Genomic DNA, 15,390 nt, shown 5'->3' on the forward strand with positions numbered 1-15,390 from the left:
CTTGGCTAGTTAAAATTTCCCTTGTGAGTTGTTCAAGGGAACTCCAGCAGGTGGCGCTCGACCCCAAATCGGAGGCTCTTCCTTCCTGACCTGTTCGGACGAATACCTCGTAGAAGGGGCGCGCTTAACTCGTAGAGAGAAGGGGCGAGGCTAATGGCGGGAGCATGAAAATGGGGAAGGACAACAGCCTGGTTGGGTGTGAGCACAGAGCAACGAGTCGAGGGGGGGGGAATCTAATTTTAAATCAGAGTTATTCTGCTGGGGAAATGGCGGAGAGACTGTTTGCTGAATCTCCTTATCTTTCCTTCCTGACCTAAAAAAACTCTCTCGTGCTACTCTCCCAAATCTTAAAAACAGACCAGTCTATAGAATTAACAGGCTTTTCCCTTAACCTAATCATCTCAACCACCTCTAGCTGAGCCCGAATCTTAGAATTTAACACTAAAATGTCAGATGGGGATGTAAGAAATCGAAAATGCTTTAGCACATAACGAAATCTGCCAACAAACGCTCGCAGAATAATGCTTCAGCGCAACAATCTCCTCAGGCTAGACAAGATGCAAGTTAGCAGTAGAATCCTGTTGCATATAGCATATTTTAATAGCTGGTGTTACAAGGACACCTAGTGGTGCTCCCAAAATGTTGCATGTATGACCCGGATGTGGTCTATGGCCGTGCGCGGGGAATTCAGTTTAATAAAGGCTATACTGCGAAAAACCCTAATAAACACGACGCAGCCTGAAACCCCAAAACAGCAATGAAAGGAAACCTTATAGTTAACTCACGGCGGGAAAGAATACAATTTCGAAAGAAACAAAGACACATTAAATTCGCTTAGTACTCACCCAGTCAGGAAGTCCTTTGTTCTCTGGCTCAATGGCCGATCACCGCGAGAGCGGAGGTTTCCTGCGTCTCCTAGACAACCAGCTAGCCTACTGGAATCTAGCAGTTACGAATGTTAACAGTCTAAAAAGTGTACAAAAATACTTACAATACTTTACCTGGATCCATGACGCGCGTAACAAACAATACAAATCAAGAGCCGAGGCTCAAACAGAGAACACATAAGACACATAAGACGAAACAAAGGCCCACGTTACAAACAAGCATGCCCGGCTGCACCAGCAACTTGGTCAAGGCTAAACCGGATGTCTAGATCCTACCAAATACTGTACAGCCACTTGGTCAAAGCTAACTTTCGTTAGGTTTACCAACTTGGTCAAAGCTAACTTCTCGTTAGGTTTACCAAGTCACCCGGGATCAAAGGGACAAACGCTTCTACCAGAAACGCGGATTGCAAAACTCTCAATCACTCCCGTAGCTACAGCTCGTTGGTAATCGTTCTTCAACGAAACATCAACAATCACTTCGAAGCTAGTTAGCAATCGTGCTAACACGAACATCAACAAACGGGGCTTAAGCTAGTTGGTATCGTTCTGAAACGAAACATCAACAATGAGGCTTAAGCTAGTTGGTATCGTTCTGAAACGAAACATCAACAATGCTCGCCCTACCCTCGGTAGGACTAAATACCCACGCTGGGGTTCCTGTTTTCAACACTCCAGACCAACACAACTGAACCAAATCAAGGCAAATACAACTCAGAACCATAAGAGGGTTCTTTTAAACGTACCTGTGAGCCTCAAGAATCCAGTGGAAGAACTGAGGAAATAATCTCGGCGTGCGCTCTGGCGCAAGAGAGAAGATTGATTTTCCAACGCCCACTATGGACCGACACGTCTGTCGATCAGTTCATCCACTGGAATCCCGAAGCAACACGCAGGCAGTCCTCCCAGTACCATTCCCGTTCGCCAACTGTGATAGTATTTTAAACTGGTCTAGTCAAAAGATTTACCAAGATACGTTCAAAAGGTTAAGTCTGGTTTATTGTGAAAAACAATACGTGCGCAAGGACTTCCTGAACAACGCAACAAAGGTGGTTTCGTCAGAGAAGTGAATTCAGCCTCTTCTAGCTGTGGCTTATATGCAGTCAAAACACAGGTAAGGTCCTTCTAGGATGTGATTGGCTAACTCATTGCACGTCATGTGAAATGGCAGGCGTGGCCAAGAGTATAGACATGTGACAAACAAAGAAAACAAAAGGTCTGAAGACGAAGGTGTGGCCCTTCTGACTTAAACAAAGAGATGAGGAAGAGCGAGGCAGAGGGGGTGTTTACAATTACAAAAGGGGGAGAGTTGAGGTGTTTACAATTACAAAGGGAGATTGAAACTAGGGGTTGCAGGGGACTTGATGAATACTTGGGGGGAGGTGATGAATTACAAGAGAAGTGAGAGGACAAAGATTTAAGGTGTTTGGATGTAAATTCCTGGACAGTTTCTTGCTAGTCCTCCCGAGACAACACGATTAGATGCTTCACTTAGCCCGCCGAAAACATGAAACGCTCATAACAGGAAAACCCTTTCCTCGTGTCCTTTCCTTGTGCCGTTTCTTTTTACTTTCCCTCAAAACACCAGATCTGTCTCAAAAGTGCGCTATAAATCCAAATTAGAGAGCTTCGGCACTCCTTCGGCTTCCAATGAGATCATCTGGCTACATGGGTCTACTCAGTCATACTGTTAATCTCCATGCTGGGGAGGAGATCTCCTCCTCCTCCTCGTCTTCCTCCACCACCTCCTGCTCCTGGCCAGCCAGCGTTGACCCCAGCCTGTACCCGAACTGATACAACTGTCCCATGTCCTTATTTATGAGGAGCAGGGGGGAACAGCCAGACCCAATCAACAACACACTGAACTGCAGAGGGAGGCAGGGAGGTATTAGCGGATTAAGAAAGATGGTTTTAGGATAGATTCTCTGACATGGTTTACTTTCCCCGGCCATGGTAGATTTGTTCGTCTCTGCTCTCCGTTGAGGTCACCGCTGTCAGGGTAGGGGGGAACGCTGTGTGGCTGTGTAGAAAAGCATGGAGGGGAGGGATCGACTGCCTGTGGCTGTCCACTGTACTGTCGTTTCGTAGACACTGTCAACACATGCAAATGTTTGGATGTTGTTTATCTAGTTGACTCGATCGGGAAAAGACACCAAATTCATCAAATTCTGAAATGCCGTCCCAAGAAAACACTGCAATATCCAGAGATTCCTGTTTAGATTGGCTGTTGTCAAATATCTGCTTTCTAAGCAATGGACATTCCTCCCTAAATTATTGACCTGAGAAGAACATTCACTGATTGTATTATGAGCCCAGGGCGATCAAGATACAAAAGCTGAAAACATCTTTATGTTTGATCAGTGCATAGTACTTAACAATCTTGGTAAATGCAGGTAGATTCAAACAACATATGTCTAACTATCCATAGGCAGCAGCCCACACTAAGCAACCCCACAAACCGGCATCCCTCCCTGGGGTCACCGAGAGCCTGAGAGGTCTCCATTGCCTCGATCCCAGAACTATTAATCTCGATGGCCAACCAAAACAACCTTGGGAATAACTGCTGACTCTAAGGAATAAAAGGCAAATAAAACAGTCCGTTTTGATACACACCACGAGAGACAGGTGCTCTGTCTCTTCTCCAGACCTCTTCTCTCCACTTAGTTGGACGTGAGGGGCAGGAACCCCCCCACCTCTCCCCTCCCCTCCAGTCCAGGTGGCCTGAACGCTCAAGAGTGGTCCTTTCATTAAGAAATGTAGTGTATTTACACCTGGGCCCCTGTGGTGCAAAAAAAAAATGTCTATTTGAGTGAAGAATGCAATTAATCAGTTTATGAGCAGAGCCAGAATGAAAACCATCTGAATCCTGGGCCCTGATATGGACCACAGACTGATGGATAGCGGGGAAGCTGTTGCGGAGGGGGAGGTGAAGTCTGATAGTCTGCGGTACACAGGGCCAGAGGGTGATGGGTTATGGCCGGTCTGAACACACAAACACTAACCACAGGTCTGGGTCAATGTATGACTGCTCTCCTACCTCACAAACCCAATGCAACATGAACAAAGCTATTGTCTAGAGGGGTGAACAAAGTTGTTGTCTAGAGGGGAGTTGAGCTCTTGGTAGACTGTAGAACCCATGCTTCCTCTTTACACTGACCTTGTGGGGACCTCTACTGGCACAATACTGCCTGCACAGTCACCCATGGCAACCATTTATAGTCGTGACTCATGAGTGACAGTTTCATTACATCTGCTGTATCAATTATATAAAATTTCGTAATAATGATGTCCATTTGAGCTTGCAAATAGTAAAAATCAACAACATGAACACTGCTTTTATTTGTTCTATTGTGGGAAATCCTGTTAATTTAAAGGTAATGGACTCATTTAGCCATCAGGGGGAGCACTACGCTGCCTCTGAGTGCATCTGTGTCTGATCTGACCTGAGAGGTAGGTGGTCCTCCAATCCTGCCCACACTGACACACTTCCCCCCCACATGACTGACATCGAACAGCTGTCCAGATTCTATAAATACATCCCTCTTTCTCCTTTAACATAGGCTGCACACCAAATACTCACACACACGCATACACACACGCACGCACACACACGCACACACACAAACACACACACCAATAAATATTCACAAAGAAATGTGGTTATCTGGTGTACAGTATATTCCACAACTGAACATATACTAACTGTACAATCCCATACACAGACGAGCCATGCTATACTTTATAAGTATATGCAGTCTTGAGGCAGTGCCAGGCTCCCACCTCCGAGCAGGGATCTGTGATCTCACTACCAGGTGCGTCGGGTGCAAGACTAAACCCCACGTGCGTAAGCAGGCGCTCTTCGTCTTCCACGGGTGTCACATTATTTCCTGGTTAAAAGTCCCTGTACCTTTTCAACCCCCTGGATCAAGTGTCTCTGACCGCCCCCTCTCTCTCCTGTGACCCACAAAAACCTCCTGTGCTGGGCAGCTGTAGCTTCTCCACCCTCACCTCACGTCATATGTTTGCATGGTAGCACCCAGAGAATGGACATAATCTGTTCTGGTGATAGTGCAGTAAGTCTTTGTGTTTTATGGAATTGAACCTGACAGCGAAAGTGCCAGAATTCAAGCTGTGCTGTTGTTTCTGTGGTGTCTAGTATAGGGAGATATCTTTTAAAGACTTCCTGCTGTTCATGTGAATAATGCTTTGCTGTGTTGTAGCATTCCCTTCTAATACGGTACTATCCGGTTGTCGCGTTGTTATACTGTAAGAAGCCAAAGCCCATGAGATTATTTTCAGTTATTGGTGCATTGCATCTTATTACTGCATTGCAGCAGGTTCATTTTTCCTTCAAGCTATCGTCCCTCTTTACATGCGCAATCAGTTGCTGCAGCATTGGACTGTTATGCTCCAAATGCTTCATGTGGATTCCAATTGCCAACACAATTACTGTATTAGGCTACTGTAACATTGGTTTGTGTCTCACACACGCATGCACACACACACACACACACACACACACACACACACACACACACACACACACAGGCCACCCACCCAACTAGAGTGACACTGTTAAACAAGAGACTTGGCCATTGGATCTTTTCATTATTTAGGCTACAAGGTCATCTGAACTGGTGGTTGCGTTTTGACGGGAGTTTCTAAACAGCTGCTGCATTGTCAGACAGGCGATGCCCTGACAGTTGTGACGGGCTGTCACCTCCTGGGCTACAGTGAAATATGTTAGGAGGACATACAGCCATCTTGAAAATGATAGATTTCACCCTGATGTTTGTTATTTTCCTCTCCCTGTTTATTTCCTGTTTCAGCTGACTGTATGAAGGACGACAACTCATCGGGCCCTTGAACCATCTCTCTGGACTTCATTATAATGCCTGTCTAGGATGACGAACTTTAACTATAATGCCTGTCTAGGATGTAATACTTTTTGTTTTTTTAAGATTCAGCCTGACAGTGTTGCCCATGGCATTATTTCCCTGAACACATAACTCATGTTGCAAGACTAGGTGACAGGGCTTCCCTCAGTGATCCCACAGCCAAACAAAGAGAGATCACACGAAGGCGACGCAACCCGATAAGCTGAAACAGATTGTCTAGTCTTTGCGTCTGTCTGTGCAGCCATGACAGAAATTAGCGTGCCGTCGATGCGTTGCCTTGTTTACGTCTGAATATAGCCTACGACCTCTGATGCAGCATGAGCTCCTGGCAAATCCCCTTGGGGTCCGGGTGAAGGAAAGACGATAGGGAGTTTGGGATGACAGGAATACTTTCCACAGTCATGTAGGGTTCACTCTCCCGGTTTGAAAGCCATTGCTTCCACAGAGGAGAGTGAGAGAGGGTGAGAGTAGCAAGGAGCAAATAAACAGGTTGTTTGAACATTGGGAAAATCATAGAGAAAGAGTTGGAAGCTCTGTGATCTTTGGGGAGTCAATGAGCTGAATGATCATCGGGGAAGTTAATTTGAGAAGAAGTCTACAGTAACACTTACAGGCGCCAACCATGTCGGAGACATCCACAGCAGCAGCAACTCCCCAGAGGAATCCCTCCACCAACAAGAACATCAAGAAGCTCCGTACCATCAGCGCCGTGTGCAGCCTGGCCCGCAGCTGGCAGCAGTGGGTGTCGGAGAACGAGAACAAGCAAGCCAGCGAGCCCACCGGCTGGGCGCCCGATTCCGTCAAAGGGCCCGGAGAGGAGCCCAAGAAACATGACCATCTCAAGGCGGCGCCATCCGAGAAGAAGGCCCGACCCAATCAGAACCCGACTGCCGGTGCGGAGAAAGCAACAATGAACCAAGAAGGTCCTGTCTTTCAGACGGAGGACAAAGGCCAAACTCCAGCTGCCACGGCTGCAGGAGGGGATAACGATCGGATCAAGACCAAGCAGGTGGTGAAGACGGTGACGAGCAGTGCCCAGGAGCATAGCGCCGGCATCGGGTTCCTGGCCGAGCGGATCTGCAAGGACCCCCTGCCCTCGGGGGAGGAGATCGACAGGATACTGAGCAAGGGGGGCTCGCCCACGCGCCGCAGGAAGTGCTCCAACGTGGTGTCGTCAATGACGCGCAGCCTGAAGGAGGTGTCGAGGGGGAAGCGGCAGGGGATGGAGGGAGAGCCGGGGGAGGGGCGCACCTATAGCGTGGACACGGAGGACAGCGGGTACTCGGAGGCGGAGCAGCGGGGTCCGGAGGTTGAGGGCGGACGGACGGACAGTACCACGGCCTCTGGAGAGGCGGAGACAAGGGGCAGGGCCGGCACGCCACCCGAGGGACACGCCGAGTCATCGACGAGGATCAAACGACCAACAGCCGCTCTGTGAGTTCGCTGTCCTCTGCTTTCTTCGCTGCCATTTTATGTGTCGTCATTAATATGCTATACATGATGGATAATTAGGTTAAGACATAGTTTTTTCTAAATAAAAAAATGTATCCTTGTTTCTCAAAATGAATTGCTGCCAGTGGCTTTGACAGTAAAATTAGGTTATAAAAGAAGAGAGACTGTGTAAGCAAATAAAATAAAAAAAATAAAAAGGTATATCAGTCTGACCCCTGTCTGATCGTAGGACCATTGCCTGAAATGAATGCCTCAGATGAAGGGGTCAGATAAACTGAAGGACTGATAAACTGAAGTAGATGAACTGAAGGAGTGATGAACTGAAGGAGTCAGGTGATCTGAAAGACTAATGAACTGAAGTTGTCAGATGAACTGAATGGGTCAGATAAAATGAGAAGTGAGTGTCGACTGGTCATTTCTTAACTCTTAACTCTATTTTTGAAAGTGTCTGCCCTTTTCCAAAGAGTTTCCCACGGAGAGTTCCCAGATGGTTGTGTGAAATAAACCATCTGGCGTGTCAGGTTATGGAAATGCCAGCATTGTGTAGGCTGCTAAATTGCTTATTATAGTGCCACCTAGGGTCAAATTGTGCTGACTTTTTGTGCCATAATACGCACAATTTCAAGACTTATTCAAGCATTTCCAGGAAAACCGGAACACCAAGAATTACTATAGGGACTCCTATAGGTAGGACCCCTAAAAAGGCTGATAGTTGATGTCTTCCTCATCTCTCACAGGGTCAAAAAGGAGGTAGAAGACGCACACAAGATCAACGCCCTCTCCAAGAAGTACAGCGCGGTGGGCAGCCTGAAGAGCCGCTGGCAGAACTGGGCCTCGGATCACTCGGAAACCCAGAAGCTCAACCCCTTCAGTGAAGACTTTGACTACGAATACTCCATGTCCACCCGCCTCCGTAAGGGTCAGGAGGGTTACGGTCGACCCAAGGAGGGCTCAAAGACGGCGGAGCGCGCCAAACGGGCCGAGCAGCACATTCACCGTGAGATAGATGACATGTGCTACGTCATCAGGATTATGGCCGACCCAGACCCGGACGGGAAGACGCGCATCACGTTTGGAGAGCTGTTTGACAGATACGTTCGCATCTCTGACAAGGTGGTGGGCATCCTGATGAGAGCCAGGAAGCATGGGAAGTTGAAGTTTGAGGGCGAGATGTTGTGGCAGGGCCAGGATGATGCTGTTGTTATCACCTTGCTGGTGTGAACTGTGGGGAACTCAAAAACCAAGGGCTGGATTGGTTGCCTGGCTAAAACAACAAACTGTTCACCCTATGGGTCTTCCATGACAAACAGAGCTTCAGAGGATTGAGGCCTTTTCCTAACAATTCACTGATGGAAAAAAATGGCTGCTACTTTGCTTGGATACGTTTAACTATGACCTACTGTTTTTATGTTATTTGGTACGGTTACTTATCCTGTCATGGACAATGTAGTTCTTGTCTTATTTTTGAATAGTACTGACATGCTTGAAGTTCATTGATTGTATTAGGTTGCATTTATGCTCTGTATCTCTATAATGTTTGAATTGGTCTTAAATTGCTTTGCATTGTCTTGTTTAACAGACCTTGTAAATCATATCCAAACATGATATCCTATTAAAGACATACTTTAATAAACAGCTGCCTGTAAAGTACAGTATATTGTGTAATTCAAACAAGATTTGAGTTTCACTGCATGTAGGTATGCCAGCTCTCATTACATTCGACAATGACAGATTTAGAAACATGAAATCTGAGCTATCACTCTTCCTCACCAAGTGTCTGTGTTCATGACAGACACTTTGCAGCATGAATGCTGAGCATCTTTGGCACATTAATTTGAGGACTTGGACAGTTTCAGCAGAGGACATAACAAATATTATGTCTTTGCTTCTCACACAAACATTACTATTACTAATTATTATTGGTCTTTAATGTGACTCTGGGGGTCTTTGCATACCCGCATTAAGTCACATCTGAGTAGTTTTAGTCTGTACCAGTATTGGTTGAGCTATGTGTGTGCTCAAGAACTAAGACTAAGAGGAACTATTTCTTAGACCAAGAAGACTGATAATCAACTATCTAATGAATGAGGAAAGTTCCAGAAAACAAAACTGTGGATACCTAGACAACAGGAAAGGCTCTATCAGATTTTTTTTCTGTTTTGCTTTTGGAGCAGATGACGTGACAAAGAATTTCCCCAGAAAGGAACAAAAATGTTCATTTCACATTTCCTTTAAATGTCATGGGGTACAATACACAACGTGACAAACAAGGATTCTGTTCTTGTCTTTAATTCTCTTCCACTAAATGTACATTAATTTATACAAATTACAGTTGACTTACATTGACTTAATATAAAATAAGTTACATATTCATAACCAGGATTATTGTTAACATCCGCAGCCTTTAGAGACAGACTGATCTTAATCTCAAACGCACATTCTTCTCTTTGACGCACGTGCCTGTAGTTTCACACAAGAAACATCTGGGCATGTTCTAATTGTGCCCTGTAATAAGGAAGTGCTTCATGTTCTCTCTTTTATCACCAGTGCTCTCCTCTCTCCTCTAGGCTCACCCTGACTGACTGGTCAGACAGTACCAACTTCATACCAGGATGGAAACAGAATAATCTAGTAAAGCGGAATGAGTACCACCAAAACCAAAGTTTTGGCTTCCTTGTTCTTCTGTCTCTCTGACTGGAAGCCAACAGTGATGCATCCTTGAAGAGACATTAAAGGATGCTCAGGAATGTGCCCAGCAGCAGGTGTTTGTATAAGTACAGGAGAGCCAAGGTGTTGACTCCACTAGCCTGTAAGATTCCCCGGACGCTGATGCTTTGACGGATGTCTGACATCTCACCACTTATCTGCTCCACCGTTGACTCCTGAAGCTTGTGGTAGGTTACTGTATATACATACTGTATGCACACCTGAACTGTGAGTACTGTCTTTTATATTTCATATTTCTGATAACTACTGTATAACAGAAATGTGAAACAAAAACCAAACTGACATCCCTTTGGTTGTTTTCAGCGAAGCAAGCAATTTCTCAACAAAGTAATTCATTTGGTGTTGTTTGTATTTTAAGTTGTACACATGTAGTAGATACAAATAATAACCATAGGAGGGCAACAGCGTTCTTAGGCAGGTGAAACCAAGCGATTAGAAGGTGCTCTTTGGTCAGTAGGGAAAGGTATAAATCCACCAAAGCAGTGAATCAAAGGCACTCTGCATTTGATTAAAAAGCTTTAATAATATAGGCTTGTTCATCATAGAACAATTCAAAAACATGCCAGCATGTTTTGACCACACATGGCCTTCATCCTTATTAAGCCCTGATGAAGGCCATGTCAATGTCAGTGTCAATGGTATTATATTTCTATAGCACCATTCATACAAATCAATGTAGCACATAGTGCTTTACATAAAAAGATGGATAAAAACATAAATCATGTAAACACAGTGAGAACAGATTTAAAAGAAGCAATACAAGGACATTAATTAAAAATTAAAAGATAATATAAAACAGAATAAAAAATATAAAAACACATTCTTTATATGGGCCTCGAAGCTAAGATCAGAGTCCAGCACGGCACCTAAGTTTCTGGCCTGGCATTTGGTATTCAGTGACAGTGTTTTTATGTGCATCGATAGTCTCTCTCTTTCACCTTTTTCACCAATGATCAATACTTCAGTTTTGTCCTGGTTTAACTGGAGAAGTTCTGTGACATCCACACCTTTATGTCAGCAATACATTCTATCAAATGGTTAACTGAGCTGTAGTCGCGAGGGGTCACAGAAACATAGAGCTGGGTGTCATCAGCATAGTTATGCCATACTGTACCACTTACTTACAGCTGTCTTCTGTTTACTGTAGAGAATGCAGTATTATGTGATTTTCACTCTGCTCTGCACTGCAGCCTGGGCCCAAAGTAAGTGTCCTCCCACAGACTACACTGTATAAGCCTTTACAGTTGTATATATATATATAAACATTTGTATATATATATTAAAAATATATTTTTTTTTTTTTTTTTTTAATAAAAATTTAAAATGTTTGTTAACAGTTATAAATGGTAAGAAAATGATTAAAGTAAAGTAAATATATACACAGAATCACTGTATGAGGTTGATGTACAAGTAGGAATCAAACCACAAACAACTCAGTGGAGCCGGTCAACTGAAGCTCATCTACACTACACGCTCATCTGTACTAGACATTCCCTATATCATTGCATCACCAGGTGGAGATCTGTGTTCGATCCTCATGCAGTGGTTCTGTATATAGTCAGCAATCATTTACTGATCATTCATAATTGCTTGCAAACATTAGTTTGATCATTCATCTTATATGATTGCTTTATTAATTGCTTTTAAAGGATCGTTATTATAAGGTATAGTAACCTGTGTGTGTGTGTGTGTGTGTGTGTGTGTGTGTGTGTGTGTGTGTGTGTGTGTGTGTGTGTGCGTGCGTGCGTGCGTGTATGCGTGTGTGTGCGTGTGTCCGTCCTCTATCCTCAGACCCGCCTGAGTTCTACTCCTACTCCCAACCGATGGGGAGGGATAATGGGACACCCTACACCCTGTCAGGGTCAGGCAAGATCACCGCTGTGAGGATGTGGGAGCACGACAGCAACTACGTCAGGGGGTGAATATACCATATGTTGAAACGCTCTTTTCATACACACTTTTAGATTATTATTTTACATTACACTTTTATTTTACGTAAACCTGGACCTTCAGATTCAGACTTCAGATTCAGGTTTTATTTCTCACAATAATGTATATTATTCAACGGTTAGTTCTGGTTCTTGATTCTGATTGGCTGGAAGCCGTGTTAAAATACTTTGTAACACACACCTGGGACCGCATATCATTCCATTTTCAGTATTAACGCGCCTCCCATTTGATCCAATGCATTGTAGTAGTTGTTGTTGTTGTTGTTGCTTGGCAACCCTTTTGTTAGGGGAACTATTTTGCGTGGCAGAATTGAGGGAATGATGCTTCGTTTTGAATAAATGTTAATATTTTACATTGCTGTGTGTTTATTTGACACTAATAACTGTAGTAACCGTTGTATAAAAGCAATAAACCACTCGAGGCCGTGTGTTATAGTGATTTTATAACAGCTAGGGGTCATCCCTATATTCCCCGGGTCCTATGTTCCCCGGTCAGATGTTCCCCCCAAAAAAGGGTTCTATGTTCCCCGGGTCCTATGTTCCCCGCGTTCGATGTTCCCCCCAAAAAAGGGTTCTATGTTGCCCGGGTCCTATGTTTCCCGCGAAACGCCAAAGATTAACGTGATTATGGCATCGCATGATTTAATGCCAAAAGGGGCAGATTATGCGCCTATTTAAAGAAAGGTTGCATTTTCAGCGCAATAATCGCCGAATTCTGTGTAAAATATGCGCACATTTTTTCACATCAAGTTTAAAAAATGTTGCATAAACTTGACATGGATCAGACTAGCCTAGCCTATGTGATGATGCGTAGGAGGCCGAGTGTGCCGTTTCTTGTTTTCTTACACACACAAAATGCAATGATTATGCAATGGAATATGCAGGGTTTAATGTTTTAGTTCTTCTTCTTTTTTTTCTTAAGTTAGGCATATCACTAAATTAGATAACTGTTGTCTATATTTTTTCATAGGCCTACAGTATGTGTGTGATGGCCTATTTATTAAACTTCAGTTATATCAAGCGCATAGTGGTTGAGTGACTATCATTTTTACTGCGACCGGAACCTCTCTCCACGGAGATTTTTCCCCCAACGGATTTGCGCCTCTCATGAGCCATATCCCAACTCACAGCAGGATGGGTTTGGACTGGGGCACTGTCAACTTCACGAAGGCATCAAGCAGCTTCTCCATTCATTGACATAAAACCAGTAGCCTAGTAGGTTAGCCTTACAATCTAGAATAGCCTACATGTCAGAGCTGCTTTGGGAAGCCTAGGCCTACTGAGGCGATATGCGTTGCGCATCACAGGCTAGGCTACGTCCCATGTCAAGTTAACATGCAACATTTTTTAAACTTGATGAGAAATAATGCGGGCATCATGCAAGCCTTGCATATTTTGCACCGAATTCTGATATTATTGTGGTGAAAATGCAACCTTTCTAAGGTGCATAATCTGCCCCTTTTGGCATTAACATGCGATGGCATAATCACATTTTTCTTTCGCGTTCATAGGACCCTTTTTCGGGGGGTACATAACACCCAGGTAGCATAGAACCTGGGGAACATAGGACCCGGGGAACATAGGACCCGGGGATAGAACCCATTTTTGGGGGGGACATAGGACCCGGGGAACATAGACATGTTCCCGCTTCGCGTCGTGCCTAACAACGCCCCCTAGCTGTTATAAAATCACTATAACACACGGCCTCTCGTGGTTTATTGCTTAAGTTTACAATCACAGTGAAATGTTGCTGCCGGCTCTGTGATGTGCTCATTACAGATAATTACAAGTACACAATTTACAAATTACACAAGAAATACAAATCTATACAATATAAAGATAAAAATGATTAAGAGAGATTCAATTTAACATAGGCTAATTGTTTAAAGTTGATTACAAGTACACAATTTACAAATTACACAAGAAATACAAATCTATACAATATAAAGATAAAAATGATTAAGAGAGATTCAATTTAACATAGGCTAATTGTTTAAAGTTGATTTAAACACACTTCTTGCGCCCTGTATTCCAACAAGAGCAGGATGTGACAAAACAAGAGGTCAAAACCTACTGTAGAAGGCCTGGCTGAACCGTTTATAGGGGTGCAAAATTGTGGCCAGTTTGTATAAATGTGCATAACTTAATCAGACTTAGGTGTAACTTTGTCTGTCTGTCTGTCTGTCTGTCAGTCAGTCAGTCAGTCAGTCAGTCAGTCAGTCAGTCAGTCAGTCACAGACATTTACGTTTATAGGGCTGCCCCCCCCTGTTGCGGTCCAGCCAAAAAAACACTGTGCTGTGTAGCCTAGGCCAACAACAATTGGCCTACTCTCTATCTCCCTGTTCAGTCTCCAGGTCCGCTTTGGCAGCACCTGGACCCCTGTCGTGGGCTACAGGGGCGGAATTCAGCAGGAGTTCGAGCTGTTTGAGGGCGAGACCATTGTCCAGGTGTCAGGGAAGTATGGATACTATTACATACAGACCATCGTCTTCACCACCAGCAGGGGGCGCACCCTGTCAGCTGGCCAGCCTTCCGGCAAGTCCTACAACCTGTATCCCAGCCACAGCCAGGCAGAGCTCCGTATCCTCAGTGGTCGCGTCAATGGGGTACTCAGCTCCATCGGGGCCCACTGGGCTGTCGCCTAGGCCTACTCCTCATCCAACAGCACCGCTCTGCAGTGAGATGGACTTCCAGCTCCAGCAGATCTGGGTCAAATACATAGATCAAATATTTTGAGGTATTTTAGGCACATTTTATTTGAACTCATGGACTTGTCATTCTTTTGTGACTGCTCCATTGGTTTCATTGTGCTGGATTGGATTAAGATTAAAGATTCTGCTGTGATACACTCTCGTTCTCTTACATCTTTTCATATACTTATAAATGACATGTTGCCTATTTAATAAAGAATGTACCATCTCAGGTAACCTTCTCAAATAGTGACCCATTGCAGTTTATATGCTGCATGCCTTGTGATCAGAGATAAAGTAATACAGATTGCCTTGGCAGGAATTGCCTGTCTAAGCTCAGTGAGGGGCATTTTATTATTTTCAGCAGCACTGCATGCTTTGGCCAGTAGCTTTTCATCAACAGGATATATAATTGCTATGTAAATACATAGCCTTGCATACCAGTTTGTGTTTTGGACGGGTTTCAAGATGGATTCGCTCCTGGCTTTTCAAGACAAACCTGCCCAGAGTTACCGTAATAGGTCAATGAGGATCCGGTGAACATGGTCCCATTATGCCAAACCTCTCTATTACTGCTGCATCAGTGACTGACGAGGTGGCCCCTCCTCTTGCCCCGTAGAGCCGGTGAGAGACATTCTGCACTAGTGAAATGAAATGTAAAAGGTTGCGCAATAATCAGGCTACACTGTGAGCTTTTATCCCTTGCCTTGTTGAAAATTTTCATTCACCAATAACATTTTTCATCCACCTGTCAAAGAAAAACTCTTCACAAAAGACTTAATGCTG

At 44.4% G+C, this 15,390-nt stretch overlaps 2 protein-coding genes across 2 annotated transcripts; both read left to right on the plus strand.

Moving 5' to 3' along the window:
• Positions 1-6,407: 6,407 nt before the first annotated feature.
• Positions 6,408-8,458, plus strand: LOC311323359 (actin-binding Rho-activating protein-like; the record flags this gene model as incomplete). The annotated part of the gene is made up of 2 exons (XM_084455560.1): positions 6,408-7,219; positions 7,975-8,458. The coding sequence occupies 2 exons, from the start codon at positions 6,408-6,410 to the stop codon at positions 8,456-8,458; spliced, it is 1,296 nt and encodes a 431-aa protein (XP_084311686.1).
• A 1,515-nt stretch (positions 8,459-9,973) lies between these two features.
• Positions 9,974-14,559, plus strand: LOC311323360 (zymogen granule membrane protein 16-like; the record flags this gene model as incomplete). Its single annotated transcript, XM_084455561.1, has 3 exons — positions 9,974-10,046; positions 11,756-11,882; positions 14,262-14,559. The coding sequence occupies 3 exons, from the start codon at positions 9,974-9,976 to the stop codon at positions 14,557-14,559; spliced, it is 498 nt and encodes a 165-aa protein (XP_084311687.1).
• Positions 14,560-15,390: the final 831 nt, after the last annotated feature.

This window comes from Borostomias antarcticus (genome assembly GCF_949987555.1).
Source record: "Borostomias antarcticus genome assembly, chromosome: 21".
NCBI lineage: Eukaryota > Metazoa > Chordata > Actinopteri > Stomiiformes > Stomiidae > Borostomias > Borostomias antarcticus.